The following is a 23442-nucleotide window of genomic DNA, read 5'->3' as shown; positions in this document are numbered from 1 at the left end:
CCCCAACAGGACAGTTATAAAAACAAAAATAAAAATTAAAGCGGAGCTCCACCCAAAAGGGGGAAGCTCTGCTTGTTTTCACCCTTCCCCCCTTTGGGGAGAGGGAGAACAGGTACCCCCTTCCACTTCCAGGTCAGATTGCTGTGGTTATCTACGATTAGGGTTGTCCTGATGCCGATACTAGTATCGGCATCGGGACCGATACTGAGCATTTTCGCGAGTACTTGTACTCGCGCAAATGCTCCCAATGCTTTAACCGATACTTTCTTTGTGAGCGGAGAGCGGGCCGAGAGCAGAGCAGTCCTCGGGTATGTAAAATATAATGTCATCAATGGGGAAGAGAGAGGAGAGCTGCTGCCGCCGTCTAGTTGATCAGTGTGCAGGGAACATAACAGCTTTAATTTCAATAGCTGTGTGTTCCCAGCCGCGCGTTGTCATATATAGCCCCTCCCCCTTGTCCGGGCACTTTGATAGACAGATCACCCATCTCAGGATTGGACGGGTGATCTGTCTATCAAAGTGCCCGGACAAGGGGGAGGGGCTATATATGATGACGCGCGGCGGGGAACACACAGCTATTGAAATTAAAGCCGTTATGTACCCCACCCGCTGATCAACCAGACGGCGGGGCTTTCTCTTTGCCTACACAGGTAGGCCACTGGGGACCTACACAAAGCTGCATTTGTGGACACATGGCTGCATTTTATAAAAAAGTATCGGTAATCAGTGAGTACATGAAAAAAAAGTATCGGTATTTGTGCTCGGTCCTAAAAAAGGGGCATCGGGACAACCTTATCTATGATGATGTTCAGCCCCCCCGCCTTCTGGGACACACACAGGTCCCATAAGACTGTGGGACCTAAAATTATGAAAAGAAAATCTGATTAAAAAAAAAAAAAAAATGTATAATATATATATATATATATATATATATATATATATATATATATATATATATATATATTATATATATTATATATATATATACACACACACACACACACACACACATACACACACACACACACACCTCAAAATTTCAAGGCCTGAGCTACTAGCCAGGCCTTAGGGGTTACTCGCCACCAGTTTCTCCACCTAACCCCTACATTGCCCCGCCCCTAAACACGCCCTCAAATATCTCATGTATATTAACAACAACTTTATCAGTGCTCAGGAAGGCAGTCTATCAGTGCGGCCCCATCAGCTCAGCCTCATCAGACAGAAAAATGTGGTTGTTTAGCAGGCTGGTTATAAAGTTGAGAAAGGAATTTCTGTGGTTTTGTTATTCCTCCCCCAGTACACCTCTATCTCCAATACCTCCCCCAATACACCTCTACTTCCTATGCATCATCCCCCCCCTACCACACATCTACCTCTAATTCCTCCTCCAGCATATCTCTGCCTTCTTACACCCCCTCCCAGCACACCTGTGCTTTTAACGACCCCCCAGCACACCTCGTCTTCCAACCGTACCTCTCCAGCACACCTATGCCTCCAATTGCCCCCCCCCCCCCCAATCCAGCGCATATATGCTTTCAATTTCCCATCCAATCCATCATACTTATGCATTAAATTCCACCCCCCTCCCCCCAATCCATCATACCTATGCATTAAATTCCACCCCCCTCCCCCCCAATCCATCAAATTCCACCCCCCTCCCCCCAATCCATCATACCTATGTATTAAATTCCACCCCCCTCCCCCCAATCCATCATACCTATGCATTAAATTCCACCCCCCTCCCCCCAATCCATCATACATATGCATTAAATTCCACCCCCCAATCGATCATACCTATGCCTCCAATTTCACCCCCTTCCCACAATCTATTTTACGGTATGATAGATTGGGGAGAGGGAGGTGGAATTGGAGGCACATGTATGATAGAGTGTGTGTGTGTGGGGGGGGGGGGGTGGAATTGGAGGCTTAAGTATGACTCAGACCTATGCTTTTATTTCCACAATAACCCCCTCCCCCCAGAACCATTATACCTATGCCTCCAATTAATCCCCCCCTTCCTCCCAACACATCTTGCTCAATCCCCCGTTATACCAATGCCTCCAGCACATGTGCCGCTTCCAATCACAGCACACTGTCATATTTATTATTTACATTCTCCTGCTGCAGCCACGGGGGTCAAACAACGGTGCAGGGCAGACAGTGTTCAAGCCCCCCCACTTAGGACTGCCCTGCAGAGACCTGCACCTCCCCACTCCTTAGATGTGAGGCAGGAGGGAGGTGGAGGGGGCGGTCCCAGGCAGCTCTGGAACGCCAATTGAAAGCCCACAATGTCAGCCTAATCGGGGCGGGTATGTGTGGCTGGAGGGAGGTAGAGTGGGCGGTCCCAGGCGGCTCTTCGACACCAATTGAAAGCATGCAATGTGAGCCTAGTCAGACAGCCCCACAACACTCGCAGTCCTCTTTTTTTCACTTGCAAAATGCGAGAGAAATTGTTGAACTTTTTTGTTTATAGCGCAAAAAAAAACAACCGCAGAGGTGATCAAATACCACCAAAAGAAAGCTCTATTTGTGAAAAAAAAAAAAAAAAGAAGGACATGCATTTTATTTGGGTAAATCGTTGTATGACCATGAAATTGTCAGTTAAAGTAACGATGTATTGCAAAAAAATGGCCTGGTCAGGAAGGGGGATAAATCCTCCAGAGCTGAAGTGGTTAAGGGGTTAAATAGATGGTTGAAACAAACTATTTCATGTGTACCCTTAAATCTGGAAAAACGTCTTGGGTATTTAGCAGGACTTGATTATGGTCATTAATGTAAACAAAATGGTAGCAACAGGTACAGAAAAGTTTTTATTTAGCCAGATAATAGTATAGCCAACTGTAGTTAGGAAGCCACTTAGAAATCCAGATGACTGTCAAGCTACTACTAGCTTTCTCTATCAACTTTTCTATACTGTCCCAGTATACGGTTTTGGTTCATGAATGTTTTAGGGATATTGTGCTTGTTCGGTCTATTTCAGATAATAGTACAGCAGAGCGAAAGTAATCAGACTACCCATGTGTGGGTATGGGAGGAATAGGCATGCTCATTTGAGTTTCTGGGACACACGGCCATCACCCAGTACCATCCTGCCATCTGCAGGACAGAGAGGGGTGGACAATGTAAAGAGCATCGGAAAAAGAAAGCATTCTTTTACAAAATAGAGCACAGAATGTTCTTGCATTGAGGACACTGTAATGCATAGGGAGTAAGTAAAATAAGTACATTTGAATAAGTCAAACAAGTAAAACTAAAAATACAACATGACACAAATAAAAAAAATAAAAAAAACACACACACCACACCTGTTTGCTGTAGAGAACACTCCTACTTTATTTTTTACATTACTTCAATGACTTTGATACTTACCAAAAGGTTCCACTTTGATATGCTTTACTTCAGTTTCCCTGCACACATGGAAGCAATGCCTTAGGACACACCAGTATCGGTGTACTGGTAGCCTGGAACAATTGTCAATGTCCTCTGAAAGAAAATTGCACACAATATTATTATAAAAAAAATTATATATATATATATATATATATATATATATATATATATATATATATATATATATATATATATATATATATATATATATATATATATATATATATATATATATATATATATATATATATATATATATATGTGTGTGTGTGTGTGTGTGTGTGTGTGTATATATATATACACACACACAAAACTAAGCCAACAACATTTTAATCCCACTGCTTTACACATGGCAAAATTTCTCCTCTAGTTGAGCTTAAAATTCTTTAGTATTTTAGGATTACTTCCCCTTATTGTGTCTCATGCCATCATCCAACTGCCCCCTCAATATTGCATACTGTTAATGTATCCCAAACACCCAACATATACTGTATAACTATTTTTATGAATTTTGCAACACATTTTTAAGTTAGAGGTGTTCTGTTACCTGTACACTAACGCTTTTTAAACCCCTTTATTATTAAGGCACATTCTATAGAATACAAAGCTATGCCGAGATATCCTATCTCACTCCAGGGTTTACATTTGTCCTGTGAGCAAGCTGACAAACAAAACACAGTAGCATTTGAGTCTGCCTTCATTCTGTGTGCGCTGCCTTTGCTGACCTCCTCCTGAACACGATGGTTCTGACTTCAATACTACGATTCATAGACGTGATACAAGTATGCAGCCAAGCTAGAATCGTCATACAGTGGAACCTCGGATTACGAGTAACGCGGTTAACGAGCGTTTCGCAATACAAGCACTGTATTTTAAAAAATCCTAACTCGGTTTGCGAGTGTTGTCTCGCAAAACGAGCAGGATTCAGGCCAAAGCGGTGTGCAGTACCGGGTTTGGCCTGAGGTGGGGGGGTAAATGGAGTGTTTCCAAGGTTTGCCGAGGTGTCCTCTTGCCTTTCCGTCCGTTTCCGAGGCTCTCCGGCACCCCCCTTACCTCTGGCCGCATGCGGTATTGCATGCCACTGAATTCAATGCGGAACTAATTATTTTCGTTTTTATTGACTTCAATGTGAAAACTCGCTTTGATATGCGAGTACTTTGGATTACGAGCATTCTCCTGGAAACAATTATGCTTGTAATCCGAGGTTCCACTGTACTCGTTTGTCAGTGGCTTTAAGTCACTGTATCGAGTATAAGTTATTATAAGGTTTTAGAAGGGCAGTCTGTAAGAGTATTGCTAGGCACAAATGTAGATAACATTCAAATCTGTGCACACATTTCTTCACAGTTAGAATAATAAAAAAAAACACATTTGCTTTTAAAGGGGTTGTAAAAGGTTTGTTTTTTATTTTCTAAATAGGTTCCTTTAAGCTAGTGCATTGTTGGTTCAAAGCTAGTGCATTGTTGGTTCACTTACCTTTTCCTTCGATTTACCTTCTAAATTTTTTTCCCCCTTTGTCTGAATTTCTCACTTCCTGTTTCTCCTCAGTAAGCTTGCCCCCATCATCCGAGCCATTCTGGCTGGGGGTTAATCAGCCAGAACAGCATACTGAGGAGGAACAGAAAGTGAAAAATTCAGACAAAGAAAAAAAAAAACATTTAGAAGGGAAATCAAAGCAAAAAGATAAGTGAACCAACAATGCACTAGCTTAAATGAAACTATTTAGAAAATAAAAAAAAGAACCTTTACATCCCCTTTAACAGAAGATATATCTTTGTTTATCTAAAACAATTCATGACAACTTGATACATAGAAATTCTTATGGAGTTGAATTTCAGGTTTACTTTGAAAATAATTTGTTTGTGCCAAGCCAATTGAAACAATTTCCATTATGGAATGATGCAACTCTACTATACCGATTTCCATTATGGAATGATGCAATTCTACTATACTGTAGTACAGGGGTGTCAAACTCAAAATTTCATTGTGGGCCGCATTAGCAGTATAGTTGCCCTCAAAGAGCCGGTTGTGTCTGGGGTGCACCAAGTCCAGAGCGCACAGAGCTCAGGAGTGCGTTATGTACAGAGTTTAGGGGTGTGCTACATACAGAATGCAGGGTTCAGGGGTGTGCAGGATTTAGGGGTTCACTTTGCACAATGCGCAACATTAACTTAAAGCAGAGCTCCCCATGAAAATGCCGAAGCTCCGCTTTAAGCACTCCTAGTTTTGACAGGTACCTGTTCCCACTTCCGCTCAAGCCACCAAAGTTCTCCTCTCCCCCTCCCTCCTTGCAATCTTCTGGGACATGTCACAGGTCCCAGAAGATTGCTCGACCAATGGATGTGAAGACGCAATCTGTCACAGCTAGGTGCCAGGGAGAGAAGCGAGGGGTCGGGCGGCCACATCCCAGGACCATGGGGCAGGTGAGTGTACACTCTTCTGTAGCCGCTGACTTTCAATAAACACAATTATTAGTGGAGCTCCACTTTAAACCCCCCAAAGCTTACTCCTATCTCTCTACTACCTGGACCGGCTTCTAGCACCCCCCCCCCCCGTGTAGCCTTCACCTTCACCTTGCAGGGAGGTCATTCTCTCTGAGTCAGGCCCTGTCGTGAGTGCATGCAGTGATCTGTTTGTTCCAGGGTGCCGCTGAGAGCAAAGCTGTTCCTTGTAAACACAGGCAGCTTTTGGGTTTACAAGTTACAGAGGGGAGTGAAGGGCGAGAGCCGGAAGTGGCAAAATGTAGTTCTGCTTGCAAAACTGGGTGCGAAGGCCACATGACAAGGGGCCTTGCGTTTGTCATATGTGCTGTAGTAGCATTTAGCTACATACAGCATTGTGCTCCACAGCAGTACTGGCTCATTCCTGTCTACTGCCAGAACAAAATTAAAGCGGACCTTTAGTAATTTGTTTTCACCTTTCCATCTATTCAATCTTCTGCCCTTGTGGTTTTAACTTTGGATAGTAAATTTGGATAATTTTTCTGCCAGTAAATACCTTACACAGCCCACTTCCTGTTTGTCTGGTATTTTGCATAGGCTTATGACATCACGCACAGCTCTCACTCTCGTGAGCATTTGCCAAGAAGGGAGGGGAGATGAGTCATAAGAGGGCCAATGAGAACTGCAGAGATGGAGGTGTGCCTCTGTGTGTCTGTGTAAATCCAGGAAGTAAACAGGCAGCAGATTCAGCTTCCCACAGTTAAAATGGATGCAGCCAGACTTAATGAAGGGAGATTTCTGCCGCATATATGTGGCAAGTACAGAAGCACTGTATATATAAAATATGCAAAGTGGTTGGAGGGAAGCTTCAGAATGGCAAAGATATTTTATTACAAATTATGTGAGCAGACTGCAGTTCCTCCAAGTCAGCCTGCATGTTTCTGAATGAATATAAGGCTTCCTCCGACTGAGGTAGAAATCCTGACGTCATCTGGCCACCTCTCCACTTCTGTTAGAGAAAGCCTTGTATTCACTGATAAAAAATAAAGGCTTCTCCATTCAGCTGAGAAGCATTCAGGCCCACTTTAGTTGTGGCAGCAGTCACCCGTACCGCTGCCGGAACACAGCACCTACTGAATGTGACTACGACGACTACAATACAGTATAGTACACAGCGGCTGCATCAGTCGTAATGGAAATATTTTGTTTGGGTCAGCTTGGCCCAAACAAATTAGTCATAAAAAAAAAAAAATCTACTTTAATTAAAAAATGCTAACAGGAGGGAATCAACAGCTGTCAATAAAAACACCATACCTGAATCTACATGAAGCAAACACTGTTTTTGACACTGCTGAGGTGGTAGCAGTCTTATCTCATGATGTGATAATGTATTAAACCTTCCTTCAGATAGGCACAGGATCGCACAGCAGAAGAGTATTAGGCTCCTCCACATTGTGGTCACACTCTTCCAAGTCAAGTGGGTGACTACTTCAATGTGGCATAATGGCTATGGACACACAAGAAAAACATATGTTAATACTAGTAGAAATCAGCTGGGAGGCCGATTAATGTAAAGTGCAGCTGGTATTAGGTGAAGAGTATGTACCCTTAAAGTATTTTTTGCAGTCCAATTAGATAACAATAATAAAGAATATCTATTTTATGTTCCTTGTGTTTTCCAAACACATAGCATTAGTTTTAAAAAATTATGCTTATTTTTAATTTTATTGCGGAAAAGTCTTAGTTTTTCCTTTTTATGCAATATTAAAATGGTTGTAAAGATTTAAGCTTTTTACCTTCATGCATTCTATGCAAGAAGGTAAAAAACCAGTGTGGAGCTCCCTCCACAGCCCCCGTAATACTTACCTGAGCCCCCCCTCTATCCAGGGATGTGCAAGAAAGTAGCAGCTCTCCTGGATCTCTCCCTCCTTATTGGCTCCTGCTGCTGTCAATCACAGCCAGTCAGGAGAGAGCAGTGGGCAGGACTGAGACACGCTCAGTCTCTCCCATAGACACAGAGGAGGGCTTGGGAGCATGCATGCTTGAGTGCCCCCAGAGAAAGCATCGGTATCGATAACAGACTGTCTATTCAGAAAAGGAGGTGGTCAGTAAATTACATATTTACCAGGTCCTCCCCTGCTCTCCATCCTAAACGAGGGGGGGGGGGGCAGGTGGCCAGGAGAGTACACAGGGGCCCAGGGGCATCTGGACCTGAATAGGAGAGGTGGCATATAGTGGAACTGATCCCCTTAAAGGGGTTGTAAAGGAAAAAAAAAAAAAAAAAGGAATTCCCTAAATAGCTTCCTTTACCTTAGTGCAGTCCTCCTTCACTTACCTCATCCTTACATTTTGCTTTTAAATGTCCTTATTTCTTCTGAGAAATCCTCACTTCCTGTTCTTCTGTCTGTAACTACACACCGTAATGCGAGGCTTTCTCCCTGGTGTGGAGAAAGCCTCTTGAGGGGGCGAGCAGGAGTGTCAGGACGCCCACTAACACACAGCTCCTTTCTCTATCTGCAAAGTAGAGAGTGTCCCGACACTCCTGCTCGCCCCCTCCCCCCTCAAGAGGCTTTCTCCACAACAGGGAGAAAGCCTTGCATTACTGTGTGGAGTTACAGACAGAAGAACAGGAAGTGAGGATTTCTCAGAAGAAATAAGGACATTTGAAAGCAAAATGGAAGGATGAGGTAAGTGAAGGAGGACTGCACTAAGGTAAAGGAAGCTTTTTTGGGAAAACATTTTTACCTTTACAAACCCTTTAACTTTCCTCCTGCAGCCGCTGAATGCCTGCGATAGGGAGTGTAGCAGAAGAAAGCTTTCAGCTGCTGCAGGAGGAACATGAGGGGGATTTGTTCCTTTATATATATATATATATATATATATATATATATATATATATATATATATATATATACATATATATATATATATACACATACATACATACATACATACACACACACATACACAGTATCTCACAAAAATAAAATATTTACAAAAATGTAAAGGTTGTACATCTTTTCATGTGACAACACTGAAGAAATTTCACTTTGCTACAACGTAAAGCTTGTATAACAGTGTCAAATTGTCTGTCTGTTCAAAATAGCTCACACAGCCATTAATTTCTAAACTGGCAACAAAAGGAGAGTACAACCCTGGAGTTAAAATTTCCAAATTGGGTCCAATTAGCCATTTTCCCTCCCCGGTGTCATGTGACTTGTTAGTGTTACATGGTCTCAGGTGTGAATGGGGAGCAGGCGTGTTAAAGTTGGCGTTATTGCTTTCAAGCAATAACGCCAATGCATTAGGATAAAAAAATACTTCTGCCTTTACAACTACTTTATTATGTAGAGTGGATGTAAATCACAGTTACAACAGTATTAAACTGTAAATTAAGCATGTATTATATTGAAGCTTACCAGTTCTTAGATGTGATGGCTGCATTAATTTCCTTTTTAGGCTCGCCATCTGGCCAGCGAGTCTGTTTTTTTTTAAAAAGCTTGTCTTGCAGTTACAGGGAACACTGTCACGGGTGCTTAAAATAATCAGCTTTTATATAAAACTTTTACCCCAAAAGAAAAAAAAGCAGCTTATAAAAGTATTACCTGGATTTCAATTTGTCTGTTGGTGTATTTAAATTTGCTAGTACTTCAGCACTCCCCTCCCACAGACTGATAATTCTGTTAAAAAGGTGCCACCTGTGCTCCTTCTTTCAGAGTAAGGCCCCTTTCACATTGAGGAGTTTTTCAGGCGGTAAAGCGCTAAAAATAGCGCTGCTATCCCGCCTGAAAAACTCCTGCCCAGCTACCTCAATGTGAAAGCCGAAGGGCTTTCACATTGAGGCGATGCGCTGGCGGGAGACAAAAAAATCTCCTGTCAGCAGCATCTTTGGAGCGGTGAGAGGAGCGGCATGTATACCGCTCCTTCACCGCTCCTTCCCATTGAAAACCGCGGCAATACCGCCCGCAATGCGCCTCTATAGAGGCGCATTGCGGGCGATATTAACTCTTTATCGGCCGCTAGCGGGGGTTAATACCGCACCGCTAGCGGCTGATACCCGCGGCAATTCCGGCGGTATAGCGCCGCTATTTTTAGCGGCGTTATACCGCCACCGCAGCTCCCGCCCCAGTCTGAAAGGGGCCTAAGGATACTCTAATACAGAAGGTGTGTTACTGGCCAGATCAGCGAAAAACAGAGAAAAGGCTAAAAAAAAAAAAAAAAAAAAAACAGTAACTACAGCCAAGAATTGGTAAGCTGCAATATATAAAAAAAATAGTTTTGGGTTTAATACAGCTTTAAGAAGGGAGAGGGTGGAAGAGGGGGACTGCCTATGTTGCTCATTGCTTCTCAACCTTTACAGTTTTTAATATTTCATTTTAGGAGATTAAATCACTACAATGCTGTAGTCAGAAATCTGTATGCCTTAATTCCTTTTCACCGACGGGGGGGGGGGGGGGGGGGGGGGGGAGAGAATCTCTCAAAAATAAGATTACAGTATTATAATAATTTAACAGTCTACATGAATACTGCATACATGCATCTCTATGGCGGAAGGCACACAATTTCTTCAGTAGTCATTGTGTGGCATTTCATTAAAATTCAGTAATGCTTAACCTTTTTTTCTTCCAACAACAATGATGTCATGCCAATCCAGCAGCCCATACAAAAGCAGCATTTTTTGTAAAGCACAGCTGTGGGCTATCAAGGCACATTTGTTGTGCTGACAAAGCTAAAAAAAAAATGTCCACTTCTCCATGTACTGTATATTGTAGGGGGGGGGGGGGCACGCTCAACTGTTATTGGCAGCATGCATAAGACAGGGGGCCCCACCCCAAAAAAAAACAGTCCAAGTATGGTTGTCTTGCACTTTTATTTAGCAAGGTTGCAAAAACTTTCCTTACAGGAGGGCTTTGTACAGCAAGTTCATAGCATAACACAAACAGACACAAACTACACTTAGGCTGGCCATACATTATACAATTTTCCTTTAGATTTACCAAAACCATATGGGAGGTCAAACCTAAACACTTTCAATTTGTATAGAATCAGGCAGGCCCTCGCATTACAATGAGGGGGAAAAAATGTATTTGATCCCTTGCCGATTTTGTACGTTTGCCCACTGACAAAGAATTCAGAAGTCTAGAATTTTATTGGTAGGTTTATTTTAACACAGACAGAATTAGGGCTGGGAAAAAATTAAAATAAAAATTTTATATAAAATCTGAATCGAGTTGCAAGGGCAAATCGATTCAGATTTTGACCGAATACATTTTTTTTCCCATTAAGACCAGAGCTCCACGAACTAGGCCGCTGCCTCGCCTAAAAAAATCCTGCCCGCAGCGATCCTGGGAAAAACTTTTTTTTTTTTTTTTTTTTAAATCACAGCTTTTTTTTTTTGCCCAAATCGCCCAGCCCTAGACAGAATAATAAAAGAAAAAAAAAACACACAGAAGCAGCTTTCAAAAAAGTTCTAACTTGATTTGAATTTTGATGGAGTGAAAGAAGTATTTGATCCCTTTGCAAAACATGACTTATTACTTGGTGGCAAAACCCTTGTTGGCAAATCACAGAGGTCAGACGTTTCATGTAGTTGCCCACCAGGTTTGCACACATCGGAGGAGGAAATGTTGTCCCACTCTTCTTTTCAGATCCTCTCCAAGTCACTAAAGTGGTTGTTTACCCACTTATATAAAAACATATCACATCTGCACTGTAATATGCCAATACATGTCCCTGTGCTAGGAAGGAGGAGGAGGAAGGTAGGAGGAGACACAGAAGAGCAGACTGTAGATGATAGAGGCACCCAAAAAGACCTCAATGTCAGGGGCTCAGCAGCCATGATTATCGTGGTCTGTTTGCAGAGGGGAGGGTATAGCCAAGCAGGATCAGCCAGGTATTACAGGGTGCCAAATTACACAGCACACGCACTGTGCTGTATAACATGCTTTAAAAAGGAACAGGATTTTTTTTTTTTTTTTTCGGGGTTAACAAACGCTTTAACCACTTTAAGACCAAGCCTGGTATTTCAGACTTGGTGATTTCAAGTTAAAAAAAAAATAGTTTTGCTATATTCAGGTAATTTACAATTGTATTAGCAAATAAGAAGTTCAAAAATATGTTCGTGCCAATTGGGGTATAATGGGAGAGTTCTAAATGTCGATTATTCTGTTTTTTAAATCTGTGCAGGAGTGTTCCATGTAGGATATGTGGCTCCAGGTGTTAAGAAATGTGTGTTTTTATTTATTTATTTATTTTACTACTTAGGCTGAATTTTAGGTCTATTCTACAACAGTTGGTTCAGGAACTCAGGGGGGACATTACAAGGAGGCAGAAAAACAAAGAAAGAAATGATTTCATGAAAAATAGATTACAGGGCAATACCTTATAAGAGGTGGAAGGGGGAGAGACTCGCTGGCACATTTGAGAAAGGCCACGCTTCCGAAATGCATCATGGTATTAGGAAAATTAGCATGCTTCCTTGGTTCCTTTGGCCACAAGGAGACCATCCCCGCTGTTTCATTCCCGGATTTTGGGGCTCGTCATCTGCTAGCTGCCAGAGCAGCTATAAGCAGGGCAGGTGATCTTTCTCTCTCTCACTCCTGTTTCTCACGGAGAAGCCACAAGCGTGACCAGCAGGTCATTTATCTTCCCTTCCGGGTTCTCTCAATGACGGCAAGATCTTCAGCTGCACATTTGTGTTCATGAGGGTACTTGAACCATGCTACTCTAGAGATAGGTTGCCGTATATCCAGGGGTCGTTGTGGACATACACTTATGCAGCGTACACACGATCAGATTTTCCGATGAAAAAAGTCAGATGAGCTTCATCGGAAACTCCGATCGTGTGTGGGCCCCATCGGACTTTTTTCTATCGGAGTAAAAAAATAGAACAGGTTTTAAATTCTTCTAATGGGAAAAATCCACACATGCTCAGAATCTAGTCGGCGCATGCTCAGAAGCATTGAACTTAATTTTTCTCAGCTCGTCTTAGTGTTTTACGTCACCGCGTTTTGGACGGTCGGAATTTAGTCTGACAGTGTGTATGCAAGACAGCTTGAACAGAATTCCGATGAAAAAAACCATCAGATTTTAGACCATCGGATAATCGTGTGTACACAGCATTAGGATGTGTCTCATTCTTGAACCATGGGAGTGCAATCATGTTTATTTTATTTTATTTTTTATTTCAGCTTAATAAAAGGTTTATTGCGCTTACCTCTCCATGTGTCAAACAAACCTAGCCTACTGCTACTGCTACGTGGCTGCCCCCTAGGAATGTGATGTTCAACAGGTTTCTGGCAGTACATACTTTAAAGGTGCTGATAAAGGCTCCACTTTGTGTGAACATCGTTTTAACATACCTTCTTCTTAGCAGTAGAAGGGGAATGCGATGATGATGATGATTACAAACTACAGGATCTTAGATTAGAACTAGTATGACCAGACCAGCAACTAAAAGGTCAAGAATATGGCACTTCTGTCTTATGCTCCTTAGGGGACATTCCGTACAAGGTTCTATTGTTGCCTATTAATTATGCCTATTGAATTATTATATCATAATCTTTGTCAATCACAAAGCGGTTTTTGTCATCTTGTTTCTCTTGATTTCAAATTAGTTGATATATAATTGCCAGAGAGTCCAGCTCCTGAGCTTGTTTCGCTGGGCTTCTCCTATGGGTCACAGGAGTGCAATTAGTTTATGCAATATATATTATGTAAATAGTTTTTTTGCCAACTCAATGTGTTTTATCGTGTTGGACGTCATCAAGGGCACAGAGTTTAGCAATCAGGGAGATGCATTTATCTGGAAAGTAACCACGGGCACCTCACCCTGCATATTGAAACCAGCCACGACTGTCTTAACAAGGTGTTTAAAACAATTTGACAAAGACTTAAAAAGGAAAGAAGCAAACACGCATAAGAAATGCGATTGCCCTCCTCCCGGTGGCCGCTCCAGGTATCCGTTACTTCTGTGCTGAAAATGGCACACGAGCCCATAAAATAAAAGCAGACCCTCACCCAAAAAAAAAAAAAAAAAGTCAGGTTATACCACCCTGCCTTCTTCCGTTTTCCTCTCTTACAAATATTTATAAGCAATATTTTGGGCAAAGCAGCACTTTGACATTTCATACCTAGATGAGAAGTTCTCCTTGCCCTCTGCAGATTGGAGCAGATTGCTCCACAGGGATTGGTTACCGAGACAGCTCTGTGGCACATCTATGGATGCACCAGTTTCCATGGCTATTTTCAGGGCTACTTTGCGCTTGTGCATAAAAAAATATTAAATCACCTGTTCATGTGTAAATGCGCCAATGGGCTCTGTCAGAACACGAAGGCCAGGCAGGGCCTGTGGGCACATCTGTTAATGTGCCATGATAATGGTGGCCAGCAGGGGAAGGAGCCACTTGGGAGGAATCTTAAAGTTCTGCTTCAAGATTTTTTATTAAATCATGGAAACAAAAGTACAATTTCCAATGCAAGAAGTAAAAAAAAAAAAAAAAAAAAAAAAAAAGAAGAAAGATGGGAGTAACAGTTTGTGATACATTTGCCTATATGTCTCAGTTTACTGCTCCCTGCTAGCCAGGTTATTGATGTGCTAATGTCCCCTCACTATTTCTAAAGGTTAATTGATCTATTGTGTTGTGTGAAGGAGAGCTGGGTTTAAGTGGCTTGTGTTAATTATTCTGATTGCTTCATTGTGGTAATTATCTCTCTATATGCGGGGTCGAGCGGTCTGGTTGATGTATTCAGTACAGCTAGTGCTCAGCGTCATTGATGTCATTGTCTAAAGAAAATGTGTTTCAGCATCGGCCCCGTCGTGTCTACCTACTCATCTGTATGGAAGCCCCAGTGTGAGGGGGGCGGAGATTTGTCATTGTAACAGTTTTGGAAATGACATATAAGCTGTGTGTTATAACATTAAAGTCTGTGTTGTTCAAGCAGTAAGCTGGTCTCATGTGTGGCTTTCTGGGCGATTCCAGGGATATCCCTCCTCGTGGAATATTGGGGTGATTTTCGTTATGGGAAGGGAACGTTGACGGGGATATCATACCGATACCGTCACAATTGGTTGGTAGCAGTGGGATTTTTCCCTTCTATTCCCCTTCACACCCGGATTCCAAGCAGACACTGGAAGAACTACTGGAAGTTCGTGGAAGGATTGCTAGCAACAAAACCAAGCGGGTCATCATGGCAGAATCAATGGAGCTAGACCAGGAGGACGGGATTGCAGCAACGCCAGCAGTACAAGAGATGGAGACACCAGTGATTCAGGAGGAGGAATCGCCAGCCAACAAGCTAATGAGAGAGAAGCTAGCGTGGTTCGGCCCGAACCCAACGCCAGATGTGGTACTGAAAGTGAGGGACCTGTTAGCGAAGGAGGCTAAACAAATAAGGGACGCAGAACTACAGTTAAAACTGGCAGCAGTCCAACAAGCAGCCGCACATTCTCCAAACAGTGAGTACAGCACAGCAGACGCAAGGAAGATTCCGTTTAGCGCTTTTAAAGCTTTTGATGAAAAGGACTGTGAGATTGATAACTTCCTGGCGGATTTTGAGCGACAATGTAACCTGCACCGAATAGCTAGAGGAGAGTGGGTTGCAATATTGTCAGGCAAACTGTCAGGCAAAGCTTCTGATGCTTTCCGGACCGTGCCAGATCAGGATATTCATAGCTACGCCCGGGTTAAAGAAGTGCTCCTGGCTCGTTATGCAGTAACCCCAGAGTCCCACCGACAGAAGTTCAGGGACTCACGCAAAACCACGAAAGACTCTTATGCGGAATGGGCATGCCAATTGTCCCGGTCGGCCTCTAACTGGGCTAACAGCAGCCAGGCCACCACCGCAGAGGACATTTTGCAACTAATGCTCCTGGAGCAATTTTACAATCACATCCAGACGGACGTCAAAGATTGGGTGAGAGATCGCAGGCCCATGACTCTACCAGAGGCCGCGAAGTTGGCGGATGAATATGCAGATACTCGCAAGACGAACCAGGTCACACCACAGGAACAACCTCCACCACAAACGGTGCCCTCACACCCACCAACCGCTAGATACCAACCTCCTAACAGACCGGTGACATCTAGCCCTCGCTATCATCGCCAGGAGGGCAACGAACAACGCTGCTTCCGGTGCAAACAGCTGGGTCACTTCAAGCAGAATTGCCCCATGAATGACAACACCAGGTCAAATTGGTCTCAACCTGGGTACCGCCCACCAGCAGCAGCCCATTGTGTAGACTCGGCTTGGGATCCAAAGGAGCTGGGTCAGGAAGAACCATTGGGCACCCCTTACGAAGCCCTCATGGTACAATCTGTTATTACGGACAACAGGGAACACCATTGTCAGCTGGTCATGGGCAACAGCCCTGAGCCGGAGGGGCCCTGGAGGGAGCTGGGCAGAAAGAGGCACCGCCGGCCACCCTTCAAGAAGAAGAGGTCCTGGAAGCCGTATAACAAGCTGACCTGGGAGGAGAAGAAGCGACTGGAGGAGAGGGAGTCGCAGCGGGCGTCCCAGATGCGTGCCGAGATGTTCGCCAAGGGCCCACCGGTGGCCCCTTACACCACCACCCAGTTCCTGATGATGAAGGACCACGTGGAGAGCCTGCAGGACATGAGCAAGCAGGAGCTGATCCGTGAGTACATAGAGCTGGAGGAGTGCATAAGCCGCATGGAGGAGGAGAACAACCACCTGAGGTCACAGCAGCATGAACTGGAGATGGAGCTGGAGAAGCTCCAAGAGGAGAACCGGCGGCTGCAGAGGGAGCAGGGGGTGGCTGACCTTATGGGGCTCTGATTCCCCTCCCCCCCCCGGACTCTGAGCACCAGTGCTACAGCATTTCAACAAATATAACTTTTTCTTTTTATGAATCTCCTGGGATTGTCACTTCAGAGCCATAACCTGCCCCCTCCCATAGCGGGACACCTAGACGGCGGCGCACAGACCCATTCGCTGTCTTCACACTGACTTCTGGTGACTTTGCAGATCGCACAAAGACTTGGGGACTGACCGGCGTGTGATCTGACGACCCGGTGACATACCTGAGTCTGAAGCAGTTGCCAAGAGAGGTCAGTCATGCCAAACGGAGTTAACCTCTGACTAATAGCTCTGAACCCGTCAACCCTACTGGACTAGGGAAGGTCCAACCGGGTTTGCCGGAGCAGGGAGCAAAAGGGGGGCCATTGTGATACATTTGCCTATATGTCTCAGTTTACTGCTCCCTGCTAGCCAGGTTATTGATGTGCTAATGTCCCCTCACTATTTCTAAAGGTTAATTGATCTATTGTGTTGTGTGAAGGAGAGCTGGGTTTAAGTGGCTTGTGTTAATTATTCTGATTGCTTCATTGTGGTAATTATCTCTCTATATGCGGGGTCGAGCGGTCTGGTTGATGTATTCAGTACAGCTAGTGCTCAGCGTCATTGATGTCATTGTCTAAAGAAAATGTGTTTCAGCATCGGCCCCGTCGTGTCTACCTACTCATCTGTATGGAAGCCCCAGTGTGAGGGGGGCGGAGATTTGTCATTGTAACAGTTTTGGAAATGACATATAAGCTGTGTGTTATAACATTAAAGTCTGTGTTGTTCAAGCAGTAAGCTGGTCTCATGTGTGGCTTTCTGGGCGATTCCAGGGATATCCCTCCTCGTGGAATATTGGGGTGATTTTCGTTATGGGAAGAAGGGAACGTTGACGGGGATATCATACCGATACCGTCACACAGTTGCTTAAAGGTTTTTTTTGGGACCAAAACCTCTGGACTTTGTCAGAGGCTACACATGATGGATAGGCGTCTTCATACAACCTAGTCAATGATATAACAGTAATCTTGTTTGCTTCCATTTATCGCCCTTTTATCAGCAACTCCACGGAGATCATTTATGAATAACGTGTCTTTTTAAAAAGGCAGATATTGGTTTGCAAAGTTCACATGAGCAATCAGGTTCATCATTGCAATTAAACTAAAACTGGAGGGAGGGGGGGACAGGAGAGAGGGTGCATAAACCAGGTACAAAATACACCTAGAAATGTAATTTAATGTTTATGTCATTGCCTCACTGCTTTTTCTAGCAGGTTCACTCCTATTACTGCACTGGGATCGAGTTTGTGACTATAGCAAGCAGACCCACCCACTTAGCAAGTAGGAAATAACTGGAATGTATGTGTTAGTTTAAACAAAATAGTTGTACATAAAATGATGTAATCAAGTTTGCCAAGTTCCTTGCAAGGCATATAATTTATCTCAAGAGAAAAGTTTGTGTCCGAATCTGAAATTACACCTTAAAGTGGAGTTCCACCCTAAAGTGGAACTTCCGCTCATCCGATTCCTCCCCCCCCTCTATCCTCATCCTCCCCCGGGCCAATAGGAGAGAGGAGCGGGGTCTTGTGCATGCGCAGTAGGGTTCCCGCCGTGAAGCTGAAAGGCTACACACTGCCAGGTACCCCTACCTGCAATGGCGGCTGCAGCACCCGACAGCTGATGGAAACATCAGCTGCGGTGCCGACATCGAGGGACTCCAGGACAGGCAAGTGTCCATTTATTAAAAGCCAGCAGCTGCAGTATGTGTAGCTGCTGGCTTTTAATTATTTTTTTCCCAGAACACCACTTTCAACAATAAATTATAAGTGTGCATGTCTATGAAAATCTAAGACACATGTAATATGAATCTCATCTTGGGCTATATAACAATATTGTTATATGTGCATGCAAGCGTTTGTCAGCCTTGTTTTTCATACTTTGATCATTTAGGCGGCCATGCCAATTCTCCTAGTTATCACATGAATACATCTACATCTAAAGTGCTATTAGAATCACTTTATGTTAAATTTATAATTAATGGAGTCCAAGAGTTATGGAAAAAATAGCATTAAATGCCAATTGCCACCCCCCTAAAGATTCTTTAGATACCTGTAGATTGTCCCTATGCTTGCAGGGCAAATTTTTCTTCTTCTTGCGTCTGTAAGGAAACCGCTATCAACTGTAAGGGAAAAAACACAGGTGGTTACAAATGCAATAGGAGTCTTGTAAATTTAACCTTACTATTATGTATAAAATAGGATGCATGCCTTTAAATTACAACAGGCACAAATAAGGATCCAAGTTCGGGAACATGCACTCCAAGGCCCCTTTCACACGATAAGCCAGCTCAGATCCACCCGTTTGTTTTTCCAGACAGATTCGAGCAGGCCACCCATCAACTCCTATGGGCAGGCGGATGTCAGTTGAGATGTGTCCGCCGACACCCATCTGCCATCCGATCAAGACAGACGTATGGTGATACGTTCATCTCATCCGTCTGGCGGATCAGACGGGATCTGATGAAAAAAAAAAAATCAGACATGCTTTCCGTTTTTGACCAGTCTCTACACATAAATGACCGGTGGATTGACAGGTTCCTCCCTGCTCAGTGAGCAGAGACAGATCTGCCAGGTCAGCGGAGATCAACGGAGCAATTAAACCCAACATAACCTTTGCCCAACAAAAAGCAAAACCAAAACAAAAGTGAAAAAAAAAGGTTCTACCACAAGGGTAGAAAAAAAAAAGCAAAACCAAAACAAGCTGTCTAACGAATTCTAGGAAACAAACAGTACACACTGGGGTGTGAAAGCCAGCCACTGTTGACCACCTGCTGCAAATGCTAGTTGCCCGACTGTATTTTCTGAATAAGTAACCTGGGTTAGCGCATGTGTCAGATTCTTACTACCATCTATGTTCCTGTGTCCCCTAGAGAGGAAAATATCAAGAACACAAATAGCATTAATAGCCCAAACTCCCAAAAACTTCAGTTTATCAGCTTCAGTGTGCATGGAGCCTTAAGAAGGGTACTATTGTGTGTAGAGGAAGGGAAACCCCTTTTGATGGCGGTAAGTGCTTTGCAGAACCAAAGCATTTGTTTTTCCCCAAATCTCTGCAGTCCCATTATGCATTTTCTTGAAAACAAATCTCCACTTTATTTTTAAGGCCAATAGAGAATTTTATTTTGATCGAGGCAAGTTATACAAAATGCACTTGGGAGTTGGGATGGATTTTTTTTCCCCACCAGTGTGGCAAAGCAAGCAAAAAAGATTTACAGGAATTTCTTCAGGTCACCACTGAAAATAAGCCTTTCATCCTTAGGCCATATTCTCACGGTCGTTAAAGTGGAGCTTCACCCATAAGGGGAAGCTCCGCCTGCCTGCCCCCTTCCACCCCTCAGCTGCCACATTTGGCACCTTTTGCCGCAGCAAATTAAGATGGAAGTTCGCCCCACCATTCCCTGCAGCTGGCCCATTTACAGAGCGCAGCCCGCTTTACACATGCACAGTGGGGAACCGGCTATGAAGCCTCAAAGCTTCAGTGTTGGTTTCCCTTAGTGGAGATGGTGGTGGCAGCACCCGATAGCTAATTGAAAAATCGGCTTAGGTGAGGATGCCACTGGATTCCTGGACAGGTAAGTGTCCCATTATTAAAAGTCAGCAGCAGTATTTGTAGCTGTTGACCGTTATTTTTCTGAAGGAGCCTGGAGCTCCGCTTTAAAAAAACACTTAACAGTTTTTTGTTTGCGTATCTGAATGCAGCTGCATTGTTGTCATTGGAGGCGTCTACACAGGTACATAAAAATGTATTGCCTGGCAATCCATAACACAAAATCTGCATCCGAGAACATGCATACACACGTATACCACTGATAAAAAATAAACAAACCAGGACAGTTTTTATTTTTAAAATGGATCCATTTACTGATCATTACACAGGAGCTTTTTTGTTCTTTGCCTTAAAGGGGTTGTAAAGGTTTGTTTTTTATTTTCTAAAATAGGTTACTTTAAGCTAGTGCATTGTTGGTTCACTTACCTTTTCCTTCGATTTCACTTCTAAATGGTTTTTTTCTTTGTTTTCTTTGTCTGAATTTCTCACTTCCTGTTCCTCCTCAGTAAGCTGCTCTAAATGACTTTCCACCACTCAGATGATGGTGGAAAGCTTACTGAGGAAAAACAGGAAGTGAGAAATTCAAACAAAGAAAAATAACATTTAGAAGGAAAATAAATAAATAAAAAAAAGGTAAGTGAACCAACAATGCACTAGCTTAAATGAACCAATTTAAAAAATAAAAGACGAACCTTTACAACCCCTTTAACTGCTTGCCGACCATATACTGTAGATATACGGCGGCTCTTCTCTGCAGGATCATGTACCTAGTACGTAATCTTGCATTTTCGGGTTTGGGGTGTGCGCGCCGGCAATGGCAAGCTCCCGCTGTGATTAGACAGTGGTGGGTGGGGTGGATTCGATGTCCGCCGGCACCCATCGATGCTTCAGTACACAGGCAGAACGGCGGTCTGCCTATGTAAACTCGCCATTCTGTCACTACAGAAGACATGGATCCTGTGTCTCTGCTAAGCACTAATCCATGCCTTCTCCTAGTACAAACATTTCCCTCGCAGTAGTAAAGTACATGTCAGGCACGCATTTAATCCTTTGAACGCCCTGGATGTTAACTCCTTCCCTGCAAGTTTCATTAGTTCAGTGACCATGCAGATTTTTTGTATTAGTGTCACAGGTCCCCAAAAAGTGTCAAAAGTGTCTGCCACAATATCGCAGTCCCGCTACAAGTTGCTGATTGCAGCCATTGTATTGGATATGTGTTTTATAGCGGATTTTTTATTTATTTTTTTAGGTTTTTTTTTTTGTTTATAGCACAAAAAAATAAAAACTGCATGCGGTTAATACTCGCTCAGTCACAAGGATTTTCTGTATTCTGCAATAAATCTGGTTGATCCTGCTGCTCTGTCTCCACCTTGTGTTTGTGTTCCCAATTCAGCTAGGGATTTTGCAGCTGTAGTGGCAACTCGGCACATGCTCAGTTTTTCATGAGTTTCTATACCGAGCATTTCCTTCCCATCACATCTGAGCAGCCCATGTGACTATAGAGTCACACATGTGGGTGTATACACTCTGGTAAATGACAACCCACTCCCTCCTCCTCCATGCCCACTAACCAGCTAAACACAATGGAAGTGTGAGAGTACATGTAGATTAATGGAGGCTTTGCCTCCCTGTTATTCTAAGGAACAGGCTGGAGGGGTGTGACAGCCTGAAATCCACCCACACCATATTACCAAAAAATAATAAATATTTGATAGAAAATAAAAAATGTATGTACAGTACACACACACAGTGCTAGGGGTGCAATAGATCACAGTTGATCCGTGATCCAAACGGGTCCCCCCCTTTGGATCGGTACACACTGTGATCCGCGAAATGCCGCGGCTCCGGAGCTAGGCCGAAGCCGCGGCCTTTCCTAATGCTATGGCTGCGGCTTCCGGAGCTAGGCCAAAGCCATAACATTAGGAAAGGCCGCGGCGGAGGAGGAGCCAGCACTCGTCGGACACACCGCTGGGTCTGTCTGTACTACCCGGGGGGGGGGGGTCTGTCTGTACTACCTTGGGGGGGGGGGGGAAATCGGTCTGCCTGTACTACCTGGGGGGGGGGAGATCTGTCTGCCTGTACTACCTGGGGGGGGGAGATCTGTCTGCCTGTACTACCTGGGGGGGGGGGGGAAGAGATCTGTCTGCCTGTACTACCTGGGGGGGGGGGGGGGGGGAGAGATCTGTCTGCCTGTACTACCTGGGGGGGGGGGGGGAGAGATCTGTCTGCCTGTACTACCTGGGGGGGGGGGGAGATCTGTCTGCCTGTACTACCTGGGGGGGGGGGAGATCTGTCTGCCTGTACTACCTGGGGGGGGGGGGGAGATCTGTCTGCCTGTACTACCTGGGGGGGGGGGGAGATCTGTCTGCCTGTACTACCTGGGGGGGGGGGAGATCTGTCTGCCTGTACTACCTGGGGGGGGGGAGATCTGTCTGCCTGTACTACCTGGGGGGGGGGGAGATCTGTCTGCCTGTACTACCTGGGGGGGGGGGATCTGTCTGCCTGTACTACCTGGGGGGGGGGGATCTGTCTGCCTGTACTACCTGGGGGGGGGGGGATCTGTCTGCCTGTACTACCTGGGGGGGGGGGGGAGATCTGTCTGCATGTACTACCTGGGGGGGGGGGGAGATCTGTCTGCCTGTACTACCTGGGGGGGGGGGGGGAGATCTGTCTGCCTGTACTACCTGGGGGGGGGGGGAGATCTGTCTGCCTGTACTACCTGGGGGGGGGGGGGGGGATCTGTCCCGATGTGGGTGCCTTGATAAAAAGTATTCATACCCCTTGAAATTTTCCACATTGTGTCATGTTACAACCAAAAAAACTTAAATGTATTTTTATTAGAATTGTATGTGATAGACCAAACACAAAGTGGCACATAATTGTGAAGTGGAAGGAAAATGATAAATGCGTTTCAAAATGTTTTAAAAATAAGTATCTGAAAAGTGTGGTGTGCATTTGAATTCAGCCCCCTTTACTCCGATAACCCCAGCTAAAATCTAGTAGAACCAATTGCCTTCAGAACTCACCCAATTAGAAAAAGTCCACCTGTGTGTGATTTAATTTCAGTATAAATACAGCTGTTCTGTGAAGACCTCAGGAGGTTTGTTATAGAACATTAGTGAACAAACAGCATCATGAAAACCAAGGCACACACCAAGCAGGTCAGGTATAAAAGTTTAAAGCAGGGTTAGGTTATAAAAAAATATCCC

The 23442-nt window shown here is 44.1% G+C and overlaps 1 protein-coding gene across 4 annotated transcripts in view; it reads right to left on the bottom strand.

Moving 5' to 3' along the window:
- Positions 1–23442, bottom strand: part of C11H11orf24 (chromosome 11 C11orf24 homolog) — a 51517-nt gene that overhangs the window by 7104 nt on the left and 20971 nt on the right. For 3 of the 4 annotated variants that reach the window (XM_040328924.1, XM_040328922.1, XM_040328921.1), the window contains 3 exons: positions 18737–18806; positions 7146–7338; positions 3370–3483 (listed from right to left, as the gene is read on the bottom strand). In XM_040328924.1, coding sequence (XP_040184858.1) covers positions 3370–3483; positions 7146–7284 — 253 coding nt within the window. In that variant the 5' untranslated portion in view covers positions 7285–7338; positions 18737–18806. The remainder of the gene's footprint in view (positions 1–3369; positions 3484–7145; positions 7339–18736; positions 18807–23442) is intronic. The other variant, XM_040328925.1, reaches the window with a different exon arrangement.

The sequence above is a fragment of the Rana temporaria genome, chromosome 11 (genome assembly GCF_905171775.1).
Source record: "Rana temporaria chromosome 11, aRanTem1.1, whole genome shotgun sequence".
NCBI classification, from domain to species: Eukaryota; Metazoa; Chordata; class Amphibia; order Anura; family Ranidae; genus Rana; species Rana temporaria.
This window is presented reverse-complemented; position numbering and strand designations above follow the sequence as displayed.